We start from the raw sequence: 26,051 nt of genomic DNA, 5'->3' as shown, positions 1-26,051 counted from the left end.
GGATCCCAAGGAAATACAAAGACCTGATGCAGTTCCTCTAATATTTATACACCCCGAATATATAAATGAACAGTGCAATCCTAAACAGAGTTGCATCCTTGTAAATCTATTGAAGCTAATGGACTGAGAAGGGTGTAACTTCACTTAGGGCTGCATTATAATTATCTTCTGCAGGAACAATTCCACCCAAGCATGTACCAAGAGAAAGATTCCATTAAGTCCCTAGAATGGCTTAGGTGGGATGATTCTGGCACAAGCTGATCTTAATTCCCTGCTCCAGGTACATAATGGGCCAGGTACAAAGTAATCCTAACAGTTGGCACAGAATGAAAACAGGTGGACAAGGCTAACAGACCTTAGGAACTTGACATTTAATGTAAGTTGACATTTCTAAGGAGTTTGGCAGCTCTAATTAAATCCAAACGTTTTGTATAAATGTCATGAATAGTGTAAAAGAAATACATCAGTAAAAGTGCCACATTCTATCCCTGGCCTCTCGGTTTAAAACTTTCTGGTGAAAAATCCCTGCCTGAGAATCAGAAGAAATGCTGGCAGTTACAGAAATGGACAAGAGAAATAAATACCTTGTAATTTCCCAAATATGCAGCCCAAGAACCTAGTAACTGAAACCAGGGCTGAGGGGTTTACAAAAAGGAACAAGTATTGGAAAACCTCCCTTCCTTCATGGCTTTTGCCAATACAGATCGCACAATCTTTTGGGTGGTCCAAGGTATCCTTCTTCTCCTTTTTGCTAACAAAAAAGCTATCTAGACTCAACACATTGACCACAGCTCTTTATAGTTGCACTATTGGTTTAAGGAAAAAAAATAGAGACAATTTAAAAAAACAAACACAAAACCATTTTTCAAGTTCCCTTGACATTTCTTGAATTTTCTTCCTTTCTTTTTTGACCACAGGCATGCTCCTGAGAGAGAAAATGAAAATGTTGTTCTTTTAAAATTAAACATTCCCCAAGAGTCTCATTAGGAGGGGGTATCTACTGCTTCTTGCTTTCTTCTTAAGTAGTTACGGTCCATATAAGAAATCTTAACTGTGAAGGAGAGAATCAATCATTGTCACTGTAAATTATGCAGGAACATGGTTGAAGAGTTTTCATTTCCCCACTTTAAAAATAATAATATGATTTTTCAAGCAAATGTAAAAGATCTGTGTCAGTACTTTTCAGATTTTTTAATCCCTGAATATTCTTGATTAACGACAAAAAATTCGGGATTGCTCTTTCAAGATTTCTTGTACTTCAGATTTCAGGTAAGCATTACCTGCTGAATGTATGATTTGTTTCCATAACAAAAACAGGGTGGACAGATAATGAAGCAGCAGAAGTCTCATGTATGCTTTAACTATTGCATAGAACTAGTTAGTGCTTTCATCATCTGTTTGAAACAGCGACATGGACAATTAGTTGGCTACTGTGTGACACAGAATGCTGTCTTAGATGAACTAAGGGCAAAGAGATTCAGTGATAGAGAATATTGCATCTGTTTTAGTTTGTCTGCATGCTGTTGCTGAAAGCACAAACAGACTTGTATTTAATGTTTTCTGCTGTCCTGCTTGCAGAAAACACTTATAATATCATCTTGAGTTATGCCCTTCTAAATCTCGTGAAGTCAATGCTCAGAAGAATGTAATCCTTCTCAGTATGGTATTGCTAGACCAGAGGTGTCCAGACGTTTTGAACCTGTGGACACCTTTTGAATTCTAACACAGGATGGTGGACACAGCCACAAAATGACCACGTGGGAGGTAAAGCCAACCACACACAGAGAGAAAGCCCAAATGCAAGGGAGACAAGGAGTAATTTTTTAAAAATATATATATATGCTGGGAAAGATGAAGAGAGAGAATAAAATTGGCATTACAGTGGCAGCTGTAATTGAAATGCTATTTTACTCTGAATAGTCAATCAGATTCCAAATTGGTGATTAGAAGCCCTACTAGGAAGAAGTGCCGCTTGCCTCACCCACTTTCTAAAAAGATTTGGTGGGCATCAGGGAAGGCACTGGCAGGTGCCATGGCACCCCCAAGGCACCACACTGGGGATCCGTGATGCTAGCCTGTATTTATAGTGCAATCCTTATAAGAGTTACAGCCATTATTTATAAGGGTGTAACTCTTGCTTAGGTTTGCACTGTTAGCATATTTTGACTGCACTTGGTGTCTTCTGCAGACTTGCTTATATGCAGCAGTGAGAAAGAGTCTAGGTGGCAAAGGGATGAGAATGACTTGATTCCAAAACTCTTGTGCAGATATGGCTGCAAAAAGAAGATGAGATAATGAACAAGCTAGGTTCCCACTACTAGCTTCATTCCCACTTTTGATGGATTACTAAGTGGGTTGGAACTAATACAAGATTTTTGGTTTCTATGTCTTCCATGACAAGTGGGGCCCACTGATGATGCCATCAATATACTGTTTTAATGCTCTGTAAAATAGTCACATTTGTGACACTTATTTAGAGATCTGGCAACAGAATTTAATATATCCACAAAGTATGAGGGAGTCCCCTTGAGGGCTTTTATCTCTGCATACAACTTTGGTATTCAGGTAAGACTGAGCAAGGAATGGCTTGGTAATCACTCTTTGCTTAGGGATGCCAGCAGCTTGGAGAAAAAGTCTGATATTATTTATCAGACTATGTCACTTAACTCAATTTCATGAACAGTTTCACCTGCCATTTCCACATTAAACTACACATTAAAGGACAGCACAATTTTTCTCCAGTTCTGTTCCTGTTTACATGAGCCACAGAAAGCATGTTAACCAGGATTCACAGATGGCTCAGAAGACCTTGGGTGTCAACAGTCTCTTCTTTCCTCCTGCTCAAAACACAGTGGGCACACCACTTCCCCCACTGCTGTACCCTTATACTTTTTACATTATTTGAAAAGGAGCTGGGTTGAACCAAGACTTACTAAGAATGGAAAGTGACTGGAAATGATGGCAGTTCCCCCCTTAATTTTTAAAGTATTGTGATCAGGTATAGCTGGCTTCAAAGAACTACTAGGTAAGTATTTTATTCTCATTGCATCACCAGGTAGACTCTCTGAACTGCTCATAATACACACCAATGAACACACATATATTGATAGAGTGTTTACTGTGACTAGCAGTGGTTCTCCGGTTGACATCTTTCATATCACCTACTACCTAAGTCTTTTAACTGGAGATGCTGGGGATTAAACCTGAAAGCTTCTGCATGCAAAGATGATCTAACACTGAACCACAGCACCTCCCCTTGTGACAGTTCAGAGAGATTTATTTGTATTTGTTATTACATCTTTCACATAAGTTCAACACACTGTAGGGGATCTTCAGAAGTTTTTTTTTTTCCATACAGAAACTGATCAAGGCCACAACTTCATAGTAATAACAATGGTATTTCTTGACCATTTGCTGTTTGGTTGACTCCTTTGCTTCTCCATAATTGCTGGGTTCTGTAATGCTGCTCTTGACCTTTGTTATGCTTCATACAATGCTAGAATGTTGGCTTTGTTAGTCACCCCCCCCCCCGCCACTCCCTGGAAAGGGTTCTCAGACTATGTATCAAAGAGAGGGATTCATCCAGTCTTGCCCAGTTTCCCTCCTTAATACAAGCCCCATATGCAGGGTAAATGATTGCCACCGTAATCTTTTTGGATGATCATAGAAATTCTTCCTCATTTATTCTCCAGTGGAACCAATCAGTTGGCTCTAATCTTGCAGCTCTTAGTGTCCTTTTAACACTTTTAATTGCAGCTCCATGGCTTTTCCTGTGGACCACAATCGGGCCTTATTTCAACTCAGTTCTTTGTTAATAAACCCAAATCAATATTTACACCCTGTATATAATCTTGATAAAACAAATATAATTGCTGGTGGAAAAAAAGCATTGAAAAGCTGTAAAGCTGTATTTTCCTCTAAGAGGTTCAGTGATGGTGAGGCAAAAAAATTAGAGCTTTGGGTAGCCTACTAAAATGTTCCGTATTTATTCTTATTATATTAACCATAGGAAAATCTGCATGTGGTCTAGAACCCATACAAACCCATACAACTCAGGGGACTAGATGGGAAAAATTCATTCTGATTGCATATATTTTGCTGTCATTTCCACCAGTCATGCAGAAACTCAAGTGGAGAAATGAGACCATAATCACAGAATTCATCCTTCATGGATTTGGAGAGCTCCAAGAACTGCGTATCCTTCTATTTGTAGTCTTCCTAATAATCTATATCATGACCATGTCTGGAAACCTGACCATCATTATACTAGTTTTGACAGATCAGCACCTACGTACCCCCATGTATTTCTTCTTGGGCAATTTGTCTTGCTTGGAGACCTGCTACACTTCAACCATTCTCCCCAGAATGCTTGTCAACTTCTTAACTGAGAACCAAGGTGTTTCAGTGAATGGCTGTATTGCACAATTATGGGCTTTTGTTTTCTTAGCAGTAACGGAATGCTATCTCCTAGCAGCAATGTCATATGATCGTTATGTGGCAATATGTAAACCCTTACATTATTCAGTTCTTATGAATTTCAAAGTTTGCTTTTGGCTTGTAGCTGGATCTTGGATTGGCAGTATTGTCATAGACACTGTATTGTTAGCATTTATATTGCCATTATCCTTCTGTGGCCCCAATGTAATCGAACATTTCTTCTGTGATTTCATTCCAATGATGAACCTAGCCTGCAGTGATGCAAGTCAGGTAAAACTTGTATCGGCTGTTCTGACCTCCATTTCTACTATGCCTCCATTTATTTTAACCATAGCATCATATGCACACATCATTGCAGCCATTCTTGGAATCCCATCCACCACAGGAAGGCAAAAGGCCTTCTCTACCTGCTCATCTCACCTTATTGTGGTGACCATTTTTTATGGCACCCTCATCACTGTGTATCTTTTGCAAGATGCCAGTGAACTTAAAGAGCTGAACAAAGCCTTCTCTGTTTTTTATACCATCCTGACTCCTCTGGTTAATCCTCTCATTTACAGCCTGAGGAACAAAGAGGTGAAGCAGGCTATAAGGAGAACTGCTACCAAATGTGTGAACTGCATTAGATTTCATTGAACTCTTTTTTTCCATCCTAAACTTAAAACAGAACCTTTATTTTGTTTTATGATGAAGAAAGAATCAGTTGCCATGCCGAATTATCATATTTTAGGAGGGATTGTTTTGTCCATGAAGCTAAGTATAAGTCCAGGCACTTTCAAGATAGGTCTAATTTTCAAATAGTATGGGATACACTTTATAAACATTTATTTCTTTACAAATTGCATAATGGACTCATATGATCTTACTAATATTATTACCCATGTAATGCTTTTACCGCAGTTACCGTGAAGGACTGTTAGCTGGATAAATTTTGTTGTTCTTCAGATAACACTGGACTTTTCTTACACATTTGGTACTCATCTGCACTTATCTGTCCAAACATGGATAACGTGAAATTATTGTGAGCTTTGTAGTGCTCTCATAGCTAGAATGCTAGAGTTTAGACCTGGAAGTTATTTGTTAAAATCCATATTAGTTTACAATCAGTTTAAGTTTGGGACAAAGCGCCATGGATGAATGCTAGCTTGTAGAAAATGCACTTTTTCTGATGGACATCAACATTTTTTTCATGGATATTAATGCATTCTGGTTCTGAAATCTGTTTCAACTGCCTGCTGAAATAACTCTATTTTTTATCTTGATGCCAATATCAGAGATGACGTTTAACAGACATGTATGGTCTGAACAAGTAAATGAACCCATTTAATTAATTAAATTAAAAAAACAACAACATAAATCTTGTTTTTACTCCTAATGAATTTGCATTTATTGACAAAAATATAATTAAAGTATTAAAGAACGATTCCCCCTTAAATATATGAATTTGGGTGAGCCTTCAATGCAAGTATTCCATTGTTGCTATGTTGTTCTCACACCACTTTTGTCCATATTTTAATTATTCTGTTAGATCTCTCATTTTTTTAATCCATCAAAGACTATTACTTCATACACTTCTTCCTAAAATTGTGAATGTGCTGGGATTATATTCTACCATTTTAGTTTCTCTCAGTATAATAAGTTAGTAAGAGGAACAATAATCTCTAAAAAGGGTTCCTCATAGCCTCTGCGTGAATCACCAGTTGATAATGCATCCTGAGTCTACTCTCCTGCTCAGAAAGAATATTTGAAAGCCTCTTTTTTCCCCTTTTCTTTTTCTTTTTTGGGTGGGTGGATGGATTGCATTTACCAACATGTCCTGATTAAACTGATCAATGACCACTGCGATTTAACTTTCTTCACATGCCAACATACAAACATGGATATTCCCTCTCCCTTCAGCAGGGCAGTTTCCTGAGGACTCATCAGGGCCAGGCCAGGCAGCAACAAATAAGACAAATTGCTACCACTGGACTTGCATGACTCACCCAGGCCTCACTGCTTGCTGCTGTTAATGAACAGGAAAGAAAAGGTCCCCTGTGCAAGCACCAGTCGTTTCAGGCTCTGGGGTGACATTGCTTTCACAACGTTTTCATGGCAGACTTTTTATGGGGTGGTTTGCCATATCCTTTCCCAGCCTTTTACACTTTCCCCTTGGCAAGCTGAGTACTCATTTTACCGACCTCAGAAGGATGGAAGGCTGAGTGAACTTTGGGCCAGCTACCTGAATCCAGCTTCCGTCGGAATCGAACTCAGGTTGTGAGCAGAGAGTTCAGACCTCAGTAATGCAGTACTGCTGCTTTACCACTCTGCACCACGGGGTCGCTTGTTAATGAACAGTCACCTCACAAAAGTCAGAGTGACGCAGAAGTTAGAATTTCAGACTATGATCTGAAACCCCAGTCTGCTGGGGAAGCTCACCTTGTGACCTTGAGCCAGCTACCTACTTTCAGCATAACTTACCTCACATGATAGTTTCAGAGGGTATCTGTGTTGGTCTGGGGTAGAACATCTAGATCCAAGTTCAATATCATCTTTAGAGACCAAAAGTCTTGTTGGGTTCTAAGGTGTTCCTAGACTAGAATCTGGCTGTTGCTTCATAGGGATATTGTTAAGATAAAATTGAGGTAGGGTTGCTAGGCCCTTCACTCTTGCTGGCAGGGTGTGGAAGGGAGCTTTCCAGGAGTAGGGGGTTGGAGCAATGTCACCATAAGCAGTCTTTGACACCACACAACAGTGACATCATGCTGGGAATGTTGTTTGATGATGCTCTGGTATTTTCTGTGTGCCATCATGTTGGGGATGTTGCACCAGGTCATGGCTGCTGGGGCCAGAACTTGCAAAATCAGGGGATCCCCTACTCCCACTTGGGGGCTAGCAACCCTGAACTGGGGATGGGAGTGTCATGGGGAGTAAGGTGGAATTTAAATGAAGTAAATAAATAATAAATGTAGCTGAAGACTGGGGAGAGCAGGAAAAAGGTAGGGTTTTTGGTGAGTGTAAAGTTTAGGAAGCATGGAAAGATGATGATTTGGGAGTTTCCAGGAGGAGAAAAGGAGAAAATAGTATGCTGAAGAGTATATAGGGAAAAGTGAAATACTTACTTTCAAGTCCTTGCAGATCCCCCACTATGCAACTGTGCCTGAATGAGCTGACACCATGCAACTTGGTCATAGTTTTTTCTCTGGGGAGTGGCTGCCAGAGGGAGGAAAAGAAAACTGAAGACAGGGGGCAGGTAAAAGTAGGTCAGCTGATGGGTAGGAATGAAAAAAGGGAGCAGGAAAACAAGGAGAGGCTATGGGGAGGGGGGGTCTGCCAGGGAAGGGAAAGAGGAAATAGTGGGGGAAGAGAGAATGCAATGCCTCCCATAATTCCTTGTGGATCCCCCCCAACAACAGATTTTTTTTTTAATTTGTCAATTTATTCATTTAAAGCATTTATACATACACCTTTCTCCCAGATAATTGGAGAGGGGCAACAAGAAAAACCTATACAAGATTACACAGTTCTTAAAACAATAGAACTGAAAGTTAAAAAAAAACTTTTCAAAATAACATTGAACCAAGAGTACTATTTTTCAAGGCATACACAGAACCGGCATATTAAGGAGCCAAAGGATCTTCTAAAAAGTTCTGACAAGCCCTCTGAAGCATTAAGAGAAATGTAGATGCCCTGGGAAGCTACTCTCTAAAATGGGGGCAGTTTACAGAATAAAGCTGATGAATGGAAAACCACAGAAAGTATCATGCAGGACTTAGAATTTAAAAAGCATTGCTGCTTTGAGCAAAGATATGGGCAGAAGCCAGAAGCACTGATCCTTCCCCAGATTGTAAAGCAATTTTATTTTATTTTTTACCTTACAGTCTTGACCCTCATCATCATTATTTTAAACAATAGGAAATGGGGTTAATCAGGTTCCTTCATGCTGAGGATATTCATTCCCAAAGAGCTCAAGATCTTCAAGTCTCTTGAGATAATAATGGAAAGCCAACTGTCCTCCATAGGGCAGCTTTCACCTCCTTGTTTCGAAAGCTGTATATGATGGGATTCACCATGGGGGTAACCATGGTGTAAAAAAGGGATAGCACTTTGTCATTCCCTGAACTGTCACTGCTTTGGGGGAGCAGGTACACTGTCATGGCAGAGCCATAGAACAAAGTCACCACCAGAAGGTGGGAGGAACATGTGGAGATAGCCTTCTGCCTGCTTTCAGATGAGCTCATCCTCACCACAGCAGCAATGATGTGAGCATATGAAATGAGGATTAGTGTGAATGGGGCAATGATGATGACCACAGTGATAATCAACATAGCCATTTTTATTTGGGAAGTGTCAGCACAAACCAGATTCAGGACAGGGGGGATATCACAGAAGAAGTGATTGATTTCATTGGGGCCACAGAATGGAGAAGAGAAGGTCAGAGTGGTCTGAACAGAGGAAACTGGCAAGCCACTCATCCAAGATCCAGCAACTAGCAGCATACAGGAACGTTTGTCCATCATGGCCATGTACCTCAGAGGGCGACACACAGCCACATACCGATCGTATGCCATGACACCCAGGATGTAACACTCTGCACATCCCATGAGGAGAAAAAAAGACATCTGAACTGCACAGCCAGTAAAGGAGATCTTATTGTTTCCTGTAACATAACTTGTCAATATCCTGGGCATGGTGACAGAGCTGTAGCAAAGTTCCAGGAAAGAAAGGTTCCGAAGGAAGAAATACATGGGTGTCTGAAGAGCTGGGTTGGACAGTGTGAGGAAAACAATGAGACTATTTCCCAGCAGGGTTAGGGTGTAGACAGTCAAGCAGAGAAGGAAAAACAACAACTCTAGTAATGGACTTCCTGAAAATCCCAGGATGTGAAATATGGTCACATGAGTTTCATTTCCATGTGCTGCCTTGATCCAATAGTTCATCTGCAAAGACAAGAGATACTTCAAGTGGACACTCCAAGTCAAATCATAGAAGAACAGTGGAATGAAACTGACACGAGATGTAAAGAGAGAGAGAGATTGGGATGGGAATCCTAAAGTTTTGAAAACATTTTTCCTTTTCATGCTTTAGTGGACAAAAATGTTTTTTGGGGGATCCATTTTGGCAGTCGCCAAAAGCCTAGCATTGAAATGGCTGCTGAGTCACATGGACCCTCTGCAAACCATTAAACCTAAGAATCACTTGTTATGTATCTGTTTGGAGGACAGAGTGTAATCCACACAGGACAGGCTCTAAAAAACTACCAACATCATGATGAGTGTGCAGGATCATATTAGAGAATAACAAGGAGAAAGCCTTGCAAATTTGCAAGGGGCAGGGAATTAGTGTTACTATGCAGCTGAGCTAGGGCACTGGCAAGAATACACCCCCCCCCCCCCCCAATTTAGCAGCACAAAACTAAAAAAGCTCTCCAGTGCTTCTGCCAGAGCATTCATCTCCTATTCAAATTGCAGTCCTGTGCAAAGTGTGGTGGAGATTGGAGATGCATCCAACTTTGCACAAGTGCACGCACACAGACACACATATTGCCAAACATCACAGCTTGCAATGCGAGTATCCATGAATTCTACCGTGCATCCTGTACACTCAACACATTTCCCCATATTATGAGATTGTGTGACTCCCATTTTTCACAGTGGCCAATAACACAGCAGAGAATCGCCTGTGCGTGGCAATTTGGAAAATGAAGCTTCACAACTGAGTCAGTTTCAGAAAAACTCTGGTCAGTTTCAACAGTTGGTTTTCTTCCTTTTCTTGCATTCCTTTCTGTTCTCTTTCATTCAGTGAACTAATGCTAAAATGCGTGCACAAAACCAGAACCACAGTGATTTTAATGGAAGGTGCTTTCTGGATGTTACTGCGCAGCTGCAATAGGACAATTGCTTAATTTTGTAAACAAACAAACAAAAAAAACCTTTGGACACCACTCTCCACATGTCACTATTATACCCCAATTTAGAAAAGTACATTTTTAAGGGTAGCTGCAGAATAAATACACTGCTCTGAAAATCTACGCTAAGGTGTGCATGCATAATAGGCCTAAGAGGCAAAGGAATATATAAACAGAGACATATATTCTCACAAAAATGGTGGATAGGAGTACTCCTGTAGTGGGGTTGGAATACTAAGGAAGGACCTTTCCACACACTTTCAAAAGATTAGGATGGTTTAAAGAGGATTAAGTGTTTAGTTTAACAATGCCATGCCGTGACCTCCTTGAAGGGGTGGGCTGAGTTAAGCTGGCTGCCATACTCACCTATCTTCCTCAGAAGCTGCAGATTATTTTTAGTAGATGGTATATTAATATACTGAGCTTTTACTAAGCTCCTTCTAAGAAACCAGTGGTTAGAGTAGATGCTTTATCTCTGAACCAAAGTCCCTCTCACCATGAACCCATAGTGAAGGGTGAAGGAGGATCATGACTTCAGTTTTCTCCTCCCTTGGCATTCCCCCAAGAGAAATCCCGCAAATGATGTTGAAGTCTTGCACCTCAATAAATATCAAATATTTCTGAAAATACGTAGAGCGTGATTGAGTCATTTTAAGCGTCCATGATCTCAGTGTAAAACATATAAGTGCATCCTTTACATTTCAGTTCTAATTAGAGATCTGCTTTTGTAAACCTAAGAAAGTGTAATTCTGTTTATGATTGAAGAGTAAATTTCTCATTGAAATTAATGCCATTGAAAAGTGTTTGCCCTTGGCTGCTTTGTATCCTTGATAGGAACACTTGAATCAAGGGTAGAAGAAATACAACAAAATGCATGTAATAAATACTTCAATAAAGAAAATTTGAAAAAATAAAAAAGGAAGAAAAGATAGATGAATACAATAGAAATTGAGGCTAAGGAAGGAACATTAAAATTTGAAGGGAAAATAAATACCTCATACCACTGTGAGCTACAACACTGAGAGTGTGAAAAGGTTTCCTCAGCATCATAAGCACTATGTTTGGCAGCATCTTCCTAGCAGAATAGTGTTCCTTCCTTCTGATATACAGTCAGAGCCCTGAAAGCATCTTTTTCTTTTCGAGAAGTGTAGTTCTCAGCATGTGACAAGGAGCTTTGGAATCTTCCAGTAGATTGTTATATGATTCCTTCCCCTCCTTCCTTTGTTATTTAGGGATGATGGGAAAGCATCATTCTTTTCTTTTTTACCAAATTGCTACTTGTTTAATTTTTAGGGGAGTAAAATTAATAAATCCCTCTGCAAAACTCTAGTAAATATGTAAATCCCTGTGGATTAAGGTTATATTGCAGGAGCCCAATTAACTGGCTGTGCTACCGTCTGTACCTATGTGACCAAGGAAGAGCTGGCAACCATCCAGTCTGCCCAAGAATCCTATCATCCAGTGCTAGTGTGAGCCCATGGCATGTAAAACTTTTCTATAGACTACAATGATTACTGAGGAACACAGAGCAACTAATCAGATAGTCTTCTTAAGCAACAAGCTGCCTGTCAAACAGAAATTCCAAACATTTGTGCTTGTTTCATATACCCATCCTACTCCATTATACAGCCATTAAGCTCAACTGTAGTACTATGTCATCAGATTGCTGGTGGGAGAAATGGGAGAGAGACTGATGCATTACTTCTCTATAGTCTATCTAAGAATGGAAGAGTAACCACTGGATAAGGCAAATAGCTCATCCAATGTAATACTCACAGTAGCCAAACCCCAGGTGCCATTAGGAGGTCCATCAGCAGGGTCAGAACTCCAAAAGTCCCCCATCCCATTGCTCCCAAGCATTGTTGTTCCTACGCATTTTTGGCCAATAGCCACTCATGGACCTCTGCTCAATATGTTTATCCAATCCTCTTTTGAAGCTGTCTATGTTGTAGGTGCCACCACTTCCTGCAGCAGCAAATTAGTCTTCCTTTTTTCTGTTCTAAACCTACTTCTCCTTAATTTCATTGAGTGCCCATGAGTTCTTCTGAGAAAGGGAGCAAAGTACTTCCTTCTCTAACTCCTCTATCCCAGACATAATTATGTAAACCTCTATCATGTCACCCCACAGTCTTTGTCTCCAAGCTAAAAAGCCCTAACCTCTTTAACCTTTCTTCAGAGGGAAGGTGTTCATTCAAACTTTAAAGGAACTGCAGAAGACATCCCAAAGAGCGGCAGGGTTGGGTGGCCTCTCCGCCACACAGCTAGTTTTGGGGCTGTTGTCTGTCATCCTTTTAAAGTTTAAATGGACTGCACAAGACAGCCTGAAACAGTTGAGTAGTGGGGGGAACCTCCCTGCTGCTCAGATGTTTTTGTGGTTTTCCCTGAGAGTGGAAAGAAGAGTCCCTTTAAACTCAAACTCCTTTTAAACTCCTGATTCCTGCTCCATCCATGAAGTTCCGCAAACTGTCCTAAAAGATTGTGGTGACCAGGTGACTCTCCATGAATGCCTTTTCCCAAACCACAAACAGGGCAAAATTTGTGATTAATTTGGTTTCACGGTTTGGCTTGCACCCATCCCCACCTTGGATAGCTACTGCCAATCTGAGTAAACAATATTGTTCTTGATGGTTGGATTTTGTCTGAGGCAGCTTCATGTGTGTTAAAAATGTGGGGCCTGCTGTGGAGACATAACTAACACCATAACTGTACTTTGGAAATGATCTGGAGCACCAGGGAAGTCCTCTCTCCCCTACTGGGGCTATGTTTTGTTCATTCACTCCTACAAATATGTTTATCACTGTGAAGTAGTGCTTGGTGAGGGAAAGACTGTAAGTATTGGCTTTAACTCTAGGCCAGAGTTAACAATGGCAATCAAATCGTATAGAACACTAAATTAAGGAATCTTCCGCATTGCCAGGCTGCTAGACAAGAGACAATCCTTTGGAAAGCTTCCAGTAGAGAGGCAGCTTTTCACTACTGGAACACTGTTTTCAAAAATATTTTGTTTTCAAGTCATATTTGTATTAAGGCCCCTCAGGATCCTAGTCTTCTTTAAAATCTGCTGAAAAACTTTCAGACATACACAAAGAAGTCTACTTTTTTCATCAAGCTCTGAGGCTTGTGCTTGATCAGTCTCTGTGAGAACCAGCCTGCAGTTGAAGACTTCACAATGGCTTATAGCTAGGGGTGGGACATTCCAAAGATTGCCAATTGTTTTGATATACCTATTGTTTTCTTTTATTGATGATTATTTTCTTTCTTTTATATTATTTGTATGCCATTTGTATGTCCAAACTATTATTATGCTCTTTGCAGTGGTGGGATTCAAATAAATTAACAACAGGTTCTATGTCCTAATGACCATTTTAACTATATCAAAAGATATACCGAAAGGTAGTTTAATAATTCACGCATTAAATACTGCAATAAGAACAGTAAAAGAGGTAAAGACAACTAGATTATGTTTAAAGAAAGATTTATTGAAGATATTTCCATATTGGGAGTTCTGGCCCTCACATTTAAAGGGATGGCACACCTTTTCAATGCCTTCCTTTCATAGGAAATAATGAAGGATAAGGGCACCTTCTTTTGGGGCTCATAGAATTGGACCCCCTGGTCCAATCTTTTTGAAACTGGGAGGGTATTTTGGGGAGAGGCACTACCGTCCTCCACTGCGAAGACTGCCCATTTATACTCACTCTCTGTTTCCTATTACTCAGCCAGTTTTTGATCCACAAGAGGACCTGTCCTTTTACTCCATGACTCTCAAGCTTTCTAAGGAGCCTTTGATGAGGAACTTTATCAAAAGCTTTCTGGAAGTCAAGGTAAACAATATCTATTGGGTCCCCTTTGTCCACCCCCTCAAAGAACTGTAACAGGTTAGTGAGGCAAGATCTTCCCTTACAGAACCCACCCTGAGTCTTCCTCAATAACCCGTGTTCATCAATGTGCCTGCTCATTCTGTCCTTGATAATGGTTTCTAACAACTTTCCCGGTATTGAAGTCAGACTGACTGGCCTGTAATTTCCCGGAAATCCTCTGGAACCCTTTTTAAAGATGGGGGTGACATTTGCTACCTTCCAGTTTTCAGGAACGGAGGCAGATTTCAATGAAAGATTACATATTTTTGTCAGAAGATCAACAAGTTCAACTTTGAGTTCTTTCAGAACTCTCGGATGTATGCCATCCGGACCTGGTGACTTATTAGTTTTTAATTTGTCTATCAGTTGTAGGACCTCCTCTCTTGTCACCTCAATCTGACTCAGGTCTTTCAACACCCCTTCCAAAATTAGTGGTTCTGGAGCGGGCAAACACTTCTCGTCTTCCACACTGAAGGCAAAAATGCATTCAACTTCTCAGCCATTTCCCTACCCCTGATGTAGCCCATCTTTGTATTCAGGTACACATGATGTTATACATGGTTTACTAGCCTTCCCCTTTAAATCTGCACAACCTTGTGCAGTAGGTGGGGCTAACAGACACAGCACCATCCTTAGGAGATCTAACTCAGACTCTCACGCAGGTCTATGCAACTGGGCTGCATAGGGAAATGGCTTTAGGATTGCACTGATAGTGACTGATTGAAATCAACCTGTGAGTTTTGCAGGAATCTGACCTTCAGTCTTCCTAGCAAAGATACAAACTTTATAAAGGACACAAACAAAAATATATTTCCTAAAAAACTTAAAACATGCTAAAAGCATTAGCACTTGTTGGTCTTAAAGGTGCTTTCTTTGTATTTCTCCAACAGGATCCAGGGAACTGGGCAAAGGAAGCTCTGGCTCTTTCCTTCCTTCCCCAGGGGACTGGGGGGGGGGGAGCCTCAGCAAATAGAAGGAAGAGAGGCTTCACTCAGTATCTCTGCTGTGCGATTGAGGGAGCCTGGCAAAGCAAGCTATTCCTCCTCCTTCCTCCCCAAGGGAGGAGTCTCAGCCAATGGAGAAAATAGAAGTTTTGCTCTGCAGTTCCTGTGCAATTGAGGGAGCCTTGCAAAGCAAGCTGTTATACAGAAAGGAGAAAGAAGGAAGCAGATGACAGTCAGTTGCTCAGGGGCCTGATAGGAGCCCTCCGAGGGCCTGATTCAGCCCCCAGGTCAGATGGTTGACACCCCGGCTTTGCAGAACGAAGTGTCACTCTGGCAATGTGAGCTTAAAAGGCTGGCCTCCCTAAAAAAGCAGTGTGCCAACCAAAGCTGGTTATACAAGCTTAAGCAAACACGGATGGAGGACTCACATGTCCAGGCAGAGGGTTTTTTTACCATCACCTGAAAGCTACTACAGTTGGGGCACCCAAACGCATGCCACAGAACCCATCTGAACAGATCAACCATTGGCTGGGGAAAAGCCCAGCTATCAAGCCTTGTTTTGCATACATGGCAACACGCTCCAATATTTATCTCTATGCAAAAAGAAAAATCTGTCACCTAATTTGACTGCCATTTGCAAAAAAACCAAACAAGCCCGACGCCCCCACAAGCGTTTGCAGCCCACAGACCTTCGCCTACTCATCCTTCCAGGAATGAAAGTGGGCGGGGCTTCCTGACTCCGCGAGCGCGCACGAGCGAGCGGAGCCCTTCTTTGCCGAGGGGCATGCCGGGTCTGGTAGTCTTTCGAGCCTCCTGCGCTACCGAGCGCAAGGACTACGAGTCCCAGAAGGCGCCGCAGTGGTTAGCTTGAGCTGCTTTTTCCTCGGCGCCTGGGTTTTAATCACACGTGGGAGTGGTGAAGCTGGAAGGGGCTGGAGGGAGTGAGACGCAATTCCTGGCAGGGCGCGCATCTAACTTGTTCGCTTGGGCTTTTTTGCAGTCTGGTGGGGAAAAGAAACTGGTGAGTTTTAGGCACTTAGAGCGGAAAGTCCCCGTTGATCCGAGGGTGCCCGACCAACAAACGGTTCTATAGAACCGATAGCGCATTAGGTAACGGTTCCATAGAAGTTGTGCGAACCTGCTGAATCCCACCACTGGCTCTTTGTTCACAACTTGTGAGCAACTGATTTAAAGATAATGTTGAAGACAGCTTGTATTTTTATGAGGCAAATTTTACAAAAAGGAAAAGGAAATCTGGTACAAAATGGGCCCACTCTGGCCTGCAAGCCCTGTTCCACCATGCCTTCCAAGGTTTTCCTAACATTTGGATAGGCTTTTTTCTCTCTCTCAAGTGACCCACCACCACTACTGACCACTGTAAGGAATTGCCCACTGGGAGGGTCAGGACTCCCAGCTTCCCTTCCAAGTTCTGAAGCCTTGCCTCTGTGTCTCCTGTTGCCCAGCATCTGGTCACCACAGGGACTGTTTACAGCCTTGTGCACCCCTGGAGGAATAGCCACACCAATTGACTGCCTCCCACAGTGCTCCTTTTAAAATCATGTGTCCAAGAAAGTGGAGGTCTATGTGGTACAGAGAACCACTACCAGTATGAAGAGTAATAAAATATTGATTAAATGTTCACAATCATACTTTTAGCACAGCATCAAATTGAGCAAGGGATTCAAAATAAATTAATAAAATGCAATTTCTCTGTTGCTCTCTCTATCCAATTGCTGTCTTCTTCAGACTTCCTAAATTCTTCAGACTTCAGATTTCCTATATAAATGCAGAACTTTACAATTATCCCTGTTAAAATTCATTTTATTGGTTTTAGCCCAGTTTTCCAGCCTGTCAAGGTCATCCTCTATCCTGTTTCTGTCTTCTTTTGTGTTTGCAACCCCTCCTAATTTAGTATCATCTGCAAATTTAATAAGCATTCTCTCTATTCCTTCATCCAAATCATTGATAAAGATGTTGAATAAAACAGGTCCCAGGACGGATCCCTGAGGCACCCCACTTGTCACTCCTCTCCAAGAGGATGAGGAACCATTCACAAGCACTCTTTGGGTGCGATCTGTCAACCAGTTACAGATCTACCTAACGCTAACAGGATCCAAACCACATTTTACCAACTTGTCAACAAGGATGGTATGTGGAACCTTATCAAAGCCTTACTGAAATCAAGATAAACGATGTCTACAGCATTCCCCCAATCCAGCAAAGTAGTCACTTTCTCAAAAAAAGAGATCAGGTTAGTCTGACATGACTTGTTCCTGAGAAAACCATGCTGGCTCTTAGTAATCACATCCATTCTTTCTAAATGTTCCAGGACCGACTGTTTGATGATTTGTTCTAAAACTTTTCCAGGTATAGACGTTAAGCTGATGGGTCGGTAGTTACCCAGTTCCTCTTTTTTCCCCTTCTTGAAGATGGGGACAACATTCGCCCGCCTCCAATCTTCCAGCACCTCTCTTGTTCTCCAAGAATTTTCAAAAATAATAGCCAGAGGCTCAGAAATTACATCCACAAGCTCTTTTAGAACCCTTGGATGCAATTCATTTGGCCTTGAGGACTTAGTTTCATTTAAAGAAACTAGGTTTTTATGTACTACCCCTACGCTGATCCTATGTTGGAACTTCATACCCTCCTTATGTTCTGTTTTTGCCATGTTGAGCAACGTTCCCCTCAGAAGAGAAGAAGAGAAGGAAAAGTAGGAATTGAGTAGTTCCGCCCTCTCTTCATTACCTGTTACAATTTCACTTTCTTGCCCCCGCAATGGGCCTACCATGTCCCTACTCTTTTTCTTACTCTGAACATAAGAAAAGAACTCTTTTTTGTTGTTTTTAGCATCTTTGGCCAGTCTAAGCTCATACTGAGCTTTAGCTTTCCTTACTTTTTCTCTGCAAGCACTGGTGATTTGTTTATATTCATCCTTGGTTATAAGGTCCTCGTTCCAATTTCTAAAGGAGTCTTTTTATTTCTCAAGTCTTTAAAGAGCTGTTTATGGAGCCATTTCAGCTTCTTTAGACTTTTTTCCATTTTTCTTCTCTTAGGAATCGCCTGTACTTGCGCTTTCAGTATTTCACTTTTAAGAAACTCCCACCCCTCCTGAACCCCCTTCCTCCTAAGTATTTCTGACCATAGGATTTTATCCAGCATAGTTCTAAGTTTATTAAAGTTTGCCTTTCTGAAGTCCAACCTATAAGTCTGACTACGTATAGCTTTTCCCTTCTTTAAGACTGTAAATTCCAAAATCACATGGTCACTACTGCCCAGGGTGCCCACTATTTCCACTTCTTCAATCAATTCTTCCTTGTTGGTGAGAATCAAATTCAAGATAGCAGATCCTTCTTCACTTTCTGGAAAAGGAAGTTGTCAGCAAGACAAGTCAGGAATCTATTTGACTTCATTTTTAGCAGAGTTGAACTTCCAGCAGATGTCCGGGTAATTGAAATCTCCCATGATCACTGTATCCCTTCTCTTGGAGAACTTTGCAATCTGCTGTAGAATTATCTCATCCAAGTCCTCTGCCTGATAACAAGAATATCGCTGTTGTTTCTTACTCCTTTTATTTTTACCCAGAGATTCTCAACTGAGCTGCCATGCTCTGATTCGCATATTTTCTCACAAGTATATACCTCCTTCACATATACTGCTACGCCTCCGCCCTTTCTCATCTGCCTGTCCCTTTTAAATAAGTTGTACCCCTGAATCCTAATATTCCAGTTGTGTCATCCCACCCTATTTCAGTAAGGCCTACTATGTCATAGTCTCCTTCCTTTATTAGGACTTCCAGTTCCTCCTGTTTCCCATACTCTGTGCATTAGTGTAGAGACATCAGAATCCACATTTTATGCATCACGAGGGTTTGGTTTCTGAACAAGCCTGCAAGTTAACATTACCTAGCATATGTGCCACTCTCTGCAAATCTTTAATGTTCTTATTCCCAGTTTCTGGCATCATACGAGGCTTTGGATTATTGCTCCCCCATACAATTTAGTTTAAAGCCCTCCTTATTAGGCTAGCAAGGCTGTTACCAAACACCATTTTCCCTACCGCCATAAGGTGCAATCCATCTCCAGATAGAAGACCACCAACTCAAAAGCTTAAGCCATGGTCCAGAAATCCGAATTTTTCCTGATGACACCATCCACGTAGCCAGTCGTTTATTTGAAGTATTCTTCTTTCTTGTCCTAAGCCACAGTCTTCAACAGGAAGCACTGATGAGAACACAACCTGTATGCCCAGCTCCTTCACCTTCTGACCCAGAGCCACATAGTCTTTTCTAATACGTTCAGTGGAGTGGTAGGTATGGCAGGATACCCTAGAAACAAACTGCCTGGCAGGGCAGGATAGACCCTTGGGCCCACCATTGATTGAGCTCATGATCTCAAGCACCCATGGACTTCAGGTGTGATGTTCCTCTACAGTAGGATACAGTCCAGGAATGCTGTGTGGAGAGTATATTCAGTTTTAGCTAGTCAGGAACTTCATGCCACTACAGAGAACTAATTACTAGTGATAGTCTTCCTCAGGGCACCTTTCACCTCCTGGTTTCTGAGAGTATATATAATGGGATTCAGCATGGGAGTGACTATGGTATAGAAGAGGGAAATCACCTTGTCTGTCCCTGAATTTCCACTGGACTGTGGACACATATACACTACCATACCAGAACCATAGAACAAAGTCACCACTAGAAGGTGTGAGGAACACGTAGAGACAGCTTTCTTCCTGCTCTCAGATGAGCTCATCCTCACCACAGCAGCTTTGATGTGAGAATAAGAAATAAGGATTAGTGTGAATGGGGCAATGACAATGACCATAGTGATTGTGAACATAGCAATTTCATTCTGGGAAGTGTCAGCACAAACCAGCCTCAGGACAGGAGGGATATCACAGAAGCTATCAATTTCATTAGGACCACAAAATGAGGAGATAAAAGTCAAGGTGGTTTGAGCAAAGGCAACTGGCATGCCACTCCACCAAGACCCAACAACCAGCAGGGAACAGGAACGTTTGCCCATGATGGTCATATACCTCAGAGGATGACACACAGCCACGTACCGATCATATGCCATAGCACCCAGGATGTAACACTCTGCACTGCCAAGAAGCAGGAAAAAATACAACTGGACTGCACAGCCGATGAAGAAAATCTTGTTGTTTCCATTGATAAAACTAATCAGTAATTGAGGTAGAGTGATTGAACTATAGCAAATCTTGACAAAAGAGAGATTACGAAGGAAGAAATACATGGGTGTCTGAAGGGCTGGGCTGATTAGTGTGAGGAAAATAATGAAGCCATTTCCCAACAGGATCAGGGTGTAGATAGTCAAGAAGAGAAGGAAAAATAGGAGTTGTCCCAGTGGCTTTGCTGAAAATCCCAGGAAAATAAATACTGATACTCGAGTGTCATTCTGATCCACTGCCAGGGGTTGGTATGATCCATCTGTAAGGCAAGCCATACAAAGAGTCAAAGAACCAAATAAATACTTAACACAACAAAACACAGCAAAAGAGGCAAAAAAAGTAGACAGTTACCAGGAAACAAGGCCAGAGTAAGGCCTGAAGTATGGACTTGTGGTTGCCAAGTCTTACCTGGCTCTGGTTGGAGGATTATTTTCACCCAGAAGTGATGTTATCACACCAGGCACGTCATGCACATGACACTCTAGCAATCAAGTAAAAACTCTATGTCACCATAGAGTTTTTTAACCTGATTGCTAGAATGTTGCATGCATGACATGCCTGGTGCATTAGCATCACTTTCAGGTGACATCATCATCCCAGGCATGTCATGGTGCACCAGAGCTCTTTGGAGTGGGGCTCCCTCTGCTGGTTTGTTATGGAGGTCCTGAAATTGGGGAACCCCCTGGCGAGAACTTGGAAAGCCTAGCTATAAGGCAGGAATTTAATTAAACAAACTCAGCTTTAGCTGAAAGTGGGGATGGCAGGAAAATAGCTACAGTTGGAAAGAAAATGAAATATTTTAAAAACAATACACCAGAGCCAGTCAGCTGGTACAACAGGGCTTTTTTTGTAGCAGGAACTCCTTTGCATATTAGGCCACACACACCAGTTTGGTGTAGTGGTTAAGTGTGCGGACTCTTATCTGGGAGAACCGGTTTTGATTCCCCACTCCTCCACTCGCACCTGCTAGCATGGCCTTGGGTCAGCCATAGCTCTGGCAGAGGTTGTCCTTGAAAGGGCAGTTGCTGTGAGAGCCCTCTCCAGCCCCACCCACCTCACAGGGTGTCTGTGGGAGGAAGGTAAGGAGATTATGAGCTGCTCTGAGACTCTTCGGAGTGGAGGGCAGGATATAAATCCAATATCATCATCATGATGTAGCCAATCCTTCAAGAGTTTACAGGGCTCTTAATAAAGGGCCTACTGTAAGCTCCAGGAGGATTGGCTACATCAGGGGTGTGTGGCCTAATATGCAAATGAGTTCCTACTACAAGAAAAGCCCTGCCTATGAAGTCTTCTGTATGAAACCTGCCTCTTGGGATGAGAAACTTGTTGCATGCCTGATGTAAAAGACACACTGTGTATTTTTATTTTTTTGTATGATCTCTACTTCATGGAACCATTTTTGCAACTGTTCTCCAGCAGGTAGAGATCAGCTCCCCTGGAGAAAATGGCTGCTTCGAAGGGTGGATTCTATGGCATTGCACTATGCTGAGACCCCTCCTCTCCCCAATCCCTGCCCTCTCCCAAATCCACCCCCAAAGTATCCAGGTATTTTTCAACACAGACTTGGCAACCCTCCTGGCACTTGGATTAAGAGGTTTCTTTTAGACACCATTGCTAATTGCCACCAGTAGACTGATCCTTCATGAATCTGTCCAATCCCCTTTTAAAGCTATTTGTACCTGTGACCATCACTACATTTTCTGGCAGCGAATTCCACATTTTAATCACTTGCTGTATAAAGAAATATTCCTTTTGTCTGTCCTGAATCTGCTGCTCATCAGCTTAAGTCCTTTTATCTTTGCTATTTTCTACAAATAATTGTTTCCATCCAGAGAAAAATCTGATTTACATGGATTTATATTTGCCGCCCACAATAATTTCCATGCTTGGGAAAGGTAGCAGTTGTTTTTATCCTATCATTCTACTGAGTTAAGTAGCTAATTTCCTTCAGTGGAAACTGGAAAGAGCCTTTTGGCAGAGAAAGCTCTATGCTTAACTGATGGAAGTGGTAGGCTACAACAGTCACAACCCAATGGGTGAAATTCAGTGATGAATGAGAGAAATGTAAATTTTACTGTGCAGTTCTGCCAGGAGCAGAAGCAGTACTGCCATGAGCCCATTTTTTGGGAAGAGTGGGATAGAAATCTAAAATAAATAAACAAATAAATAACTGAAGCCACGCAGAGTAGTTTAGTATACCTTTTTTTAAAAATGAAATAACAATGGGCACATGAAGCATGGGAATGTACAACAGATGGTTTGCAATATCTAATTCAATTTGGTTTTGAAACAGCTTCAGATGAAAATATCTTGCATACATCCAAACAATCATGGGGGTACAATAACTTTCATTCAGCACAGGCAGTTTTACTGCATGCACATGAAAGCTTTGATTCTGAATAAAACTTTATTGGTCTTAAAAGTGCTACTTGACTCCAACTTTGTTCTATTGCTTCAGACCAACATGACTGCCTGCCTAAATCTAGCACAAAGAGTGTTACACATGGGAAGTTCTTCCATGAGCTCCAATCCAATAATTTTTTCAACAACAATCTACTGAGAGAAGGCATTACCTTCCTCTGGTTTACCAGATTTGTGATAGAATCAAAGATAATTTCTGCAGATCTTTAGGAAAAGGGGCAAATCTGGCCTATTCTCTAGAGCTTTCAATCATCCATTCCATCATCCATTCCAATTTGATTTATTTCCCAGATTTCTGCTTGGCATTTGAGTGACCCACTAAGAGCCGTCTAAGACCAGAAGAGCAAGAGGAAACCTGATGACAAAGCTGCTAAGTGGGAGGCGGTACACGTTTTATGACAGCTTTTCCCCATTGGCCACGGTGCATGAGTTGTCTATGGACCAAGGCATGCCCAGCATTGACATACATTCATTTATGGAGGCTTGGGCCACAAACATTATGGAGGGTGGGGCCACAAATGGTGGAGAAATGGGCTTCATCTTTCTGCTGTTTGATTTTATTGTCAATATTATTATTTAAATTATTGATTCACCAAATGTAAAACAACTAAACAAAATATGTCCCTAGGCACACAGAATTACTTGGTACTAGTGTTATGTCTCGTGATCTTGCCTGTAATGTAAGCATCTATAGATATTTAACTCCTCTCATTCTATTCAATTCTCATTCTATTCAATTTTAAGCTGACATTATAGGTATTTCTAGAAAAGATAAAATACATATGGTGGCTGAGGACTTCACCATTACTAACCTCAAGGCTGATTTATTTATAGCAGAGATGGCCACTGTCCATGAAGATATGACCTTCAAGTGACTTTTTTAAAAGGTAGAAGCTTAACTCCCAGCTTTTTAATAGCATTCATTGCTTTGTTATATACTTATTCCTCTTTCTCTTACATCCTTTAGGGAGATTACATCATTTTTTAACAACAAACAAACAAAACCATTGGCCTAGTTACTGAATGTTTAACTTTCAGGGGAATGAACACATTAATAAATCCCTCTGCAAATCTTCTGTTAATTTCTGAGGGTCTTGTGGCTAGATACCAACTAAGGAAGATTAGAAAATAGCTAAACTCCAGTAGCACCTTAAATACTAACAAAATTTGTGGCAGGGTATGAGCTTTCATGATTCACTGCTCACTTTTTCAGATACAACTTGAATGAGAGCCCTTCTGTCCTTAATCTTGGAGAGTACAGTGATTTCATATGCAAATCACAATAGCAGAAAAATGATGATCGCAGACTTGATTGGATTAGATGTGATGTGCAGAGGGATAGTAGGCATGGAGAATTAGCATTAGTAATGAGAGAGGAAACCTTGGTCTTTATTCAGTCCAGGAGGCTGCATTGTCTTAAGCTTCATTATCAGTTGCAATTCATCAGCCACTCTTTCTAATCTCCCTTTGAAATTCCTTTGTAAGAGAACTGATACTCTAGGCCTCTGGCTCCCAGCCACAAATAAGATCTAGGTCAATATCCTAGGCCAAACATATCCCTCATTATGCTGCATCAGGCATGACATCCATCATGGGGCATCCAAAGTTTAAAACCTGAAAGCCCTTTTCAGTAACACAACCTGTCAACCACTTGGTCAAAAACATCTTGACAAATGTTCCTAAGTGGTTTGTGAAATTTAAATCCATATGAAAAATCAATCAAGGCTGATTTTAGGCTATCATTCTCTTGCTACTGAGAATGTTGCCAAGACTTATGAGATTTGTACTTATCGAAGACTCATGAGGGGAGGGTGGGATATAAATGCAATAAATAAATAAATAAATAATGATCTCATCCCAATAATTAGCAGAACTGACTCACTCTGTATACAATTTAGACAAATTGGATGAAACTCTGACTATTATGTGTCCTAGAGAAAGCATAGAATCCCCTCCCCCCCCCCAGGAAACAATGGTGGATGGCTGAGGACAGTTTGTTAATTCACTTGAAACTTGGGAGTTATTTCAAGAACAGGCATCAGCAGCTCCACTGCAATTTTGCTGCAATTTACTCAAAAAACAAAAGTCCTTCCATCCCCCCCCGAAAGATTATCCATAGTTAAAAAATGGAGCTGAATAATATTGGAATCACCTCCACCCAAAGAAACCCCCAAATCCAAATACCAAGCTGGTATCTGGAACCTGGCTAGCTAAGAATACCAATAATTTTCAGCTCTTTAATTCCTGAATCTGAAAAAAATACTTATTTCACCCGCAAGGTGCACTCCGCTAATATTCTCCCCAAATTCCACAGCAGTTTGCCCCTTAGGAGATAAGGACCAATACGCCAGATGGTGAATGGCCAGATTCAAGTAATACTTTAATTACATTCAAGTAATACTCAGGTGATGTCACTACCTGCTCTCTGTGAAGTAAAGACAAGATTGACAGAAAACATACAAATATATTTTCCCATTTGCGCAGACAATCTGTGCCGTTAGGGAGGGTGTTAATCTACTCAGTAATTATCAGAATCACTGTTATTAATGTCCCTTCTTGTTGTGTCACTGAAAAAGGCCAGATTTAAAGCACTGGTAGGTAAATTCTGAACTTGCTTGGGTGAAGAAGTCACAATGTGACAATTGGAGCTGGGGTTCTGCTCCATGGCAGAGTAAGGCTACCTCCACCCTCTAGTCACCAGACAGACAAAAGCTTTTGAACAGGGTCTCTAGGTCCACAAATCCACCATCTGTGTGGTGTCTTGTAGGGAGGGATGCCTCAAGTTCTACTATGGTGCCTGCTGCAGCAGACATGGTAACAGAATGCAGCTGTGCAGCTGTGGCCTGGGGAGGCATGTCTATGCACTCAGGTGGTTGCTCCTGCTGCTCTTGCTGATCCTGCTTCCTTCTCTTGCGTGCTGGACAAATTTGAAAGGGAAATGTAATTATGGAGAAATCTTACCAAACCATCTATATGGGACAGGGGATATCATCATTGGTGGGGTCCTATCCCTGATGCATAAAAACTCTCTCTTGATTGATTTTCAGAAGCCTCCAGTTAGGGAAGAGTATGAGATCATGTAAGTAGTGGGAATAAATGTACTTTCCAGGGGAAGTTTAGGATTACTGGCATTTGTAACAAGGGGTGGAGTTTCAACAGCTGCAGCTTTTTACATCATGGCTCTGTAACTATTGAATCAGTAGGATTTCTAGCCCCAGTATGCTTCTAAAAGGCAAAGGGGCTTATTTGTCAAGGAATTGTAGAACAAAGAAGGAGTCAAGTGCACCTTTAAGACCAACAAAGTTT

At 41.4% G+C, this 26,051-nt stretch overlaps 3 protein-coding genes across 3 annotated transcripts in view; 1 reads left to right on the top strand and 2 right to left on the bottom strand.

Annotated features, from left to right (window-relative positions):
* Positions 1 to 4,116: 4,116 nt before the first annotated feature.
* On the top strand, positions 4,117 to 5,073 carry LOC132583587 (olfactory receptor 6C75-like). Its single transcript, XM_060255211.1, has one exon. It carries the CDS (start codon positions 4,117 to 4,119, stop codon positions 5,071 to 5,073), a length of 957 nt encoding a protein of 318 aa, XP_060111194.1.
* Positions 5,074 to 8,393: 3,320 nt separating this feature from the next.
* On the bottom strand, positions 8,394 to 9,356 carry LOC132583586 (olfactory receptor 10A4-like). The gene has a single exon (XM_060255210.1). The coding sequence runs from the start codon at positions 9,354 to 9,356 to the stop codon at positions 8,394 to 8,396; it is 963 nt and encodes a 320-aa protein (XP_060111193.1).
* Positions 9,357 to 14,547: 5,191 nt separating this feature from the next.
* Positions 14,548 to 26,051, bottom strand: part of LOC132583585 (olfactory receptor 10A7-like) — a gene marked incomplete at its 3' end in the record, with an annotated part of 29,179 nt that continues 17,675 nt past the window's right edge. Inside the window, exons 3-4 of the mRNA XM_060255209.1 lie at positions 19,645 to 20,580; positions 14,548 to 14,564 (exon numbers count right to left, since the gene is read on the bottom strand). Of these exons, the coding sequence (XP_060111192.1) occupies positions 14,548 to 14,564; positions 19,645 to 20,580 (953 nt within the window). The remainder of the gene's footprint in view (positions 14,565 to 19,644; positions 20,581 to 26,051) is intronic.

This window comes from Heteronotia binoei, chromosome 15 (genome assembly GCF_032191835.1).
Source record: "Heteronotia binoei isolate CCM8104 ecotype False Entrance Well chromosome 15, APGP_CSIRO_Hbin_v1, whole genome shotgun sequence".
Taxonomy (NCBI): Eukaryota; Metazoa; Chordata; class Lepidosauria; order Squamata; family Gekkonidae; genus Heteronotia; species Heteronotia binoei.
This window is presented reverse-complemented; position numbering and strand designations above follow the sequence as displayed.

Excerpts from the sequence above, each read along its gene's own strand:
- LOC132583587 (XM_060255211.1), top strand. The coding sequence starts at position 4,117 with ATGCAGAAACTCAAGTGGAGAAATGAGACCATAATCACAGAATTCATC.
- LOC132583586 (XM_060255210.1), bottom strand. The coding sequence starts at position 9,356 with ATGAACTATTGGATCAAGGCAGCACATGGAAATGAAACTCATGTGACC.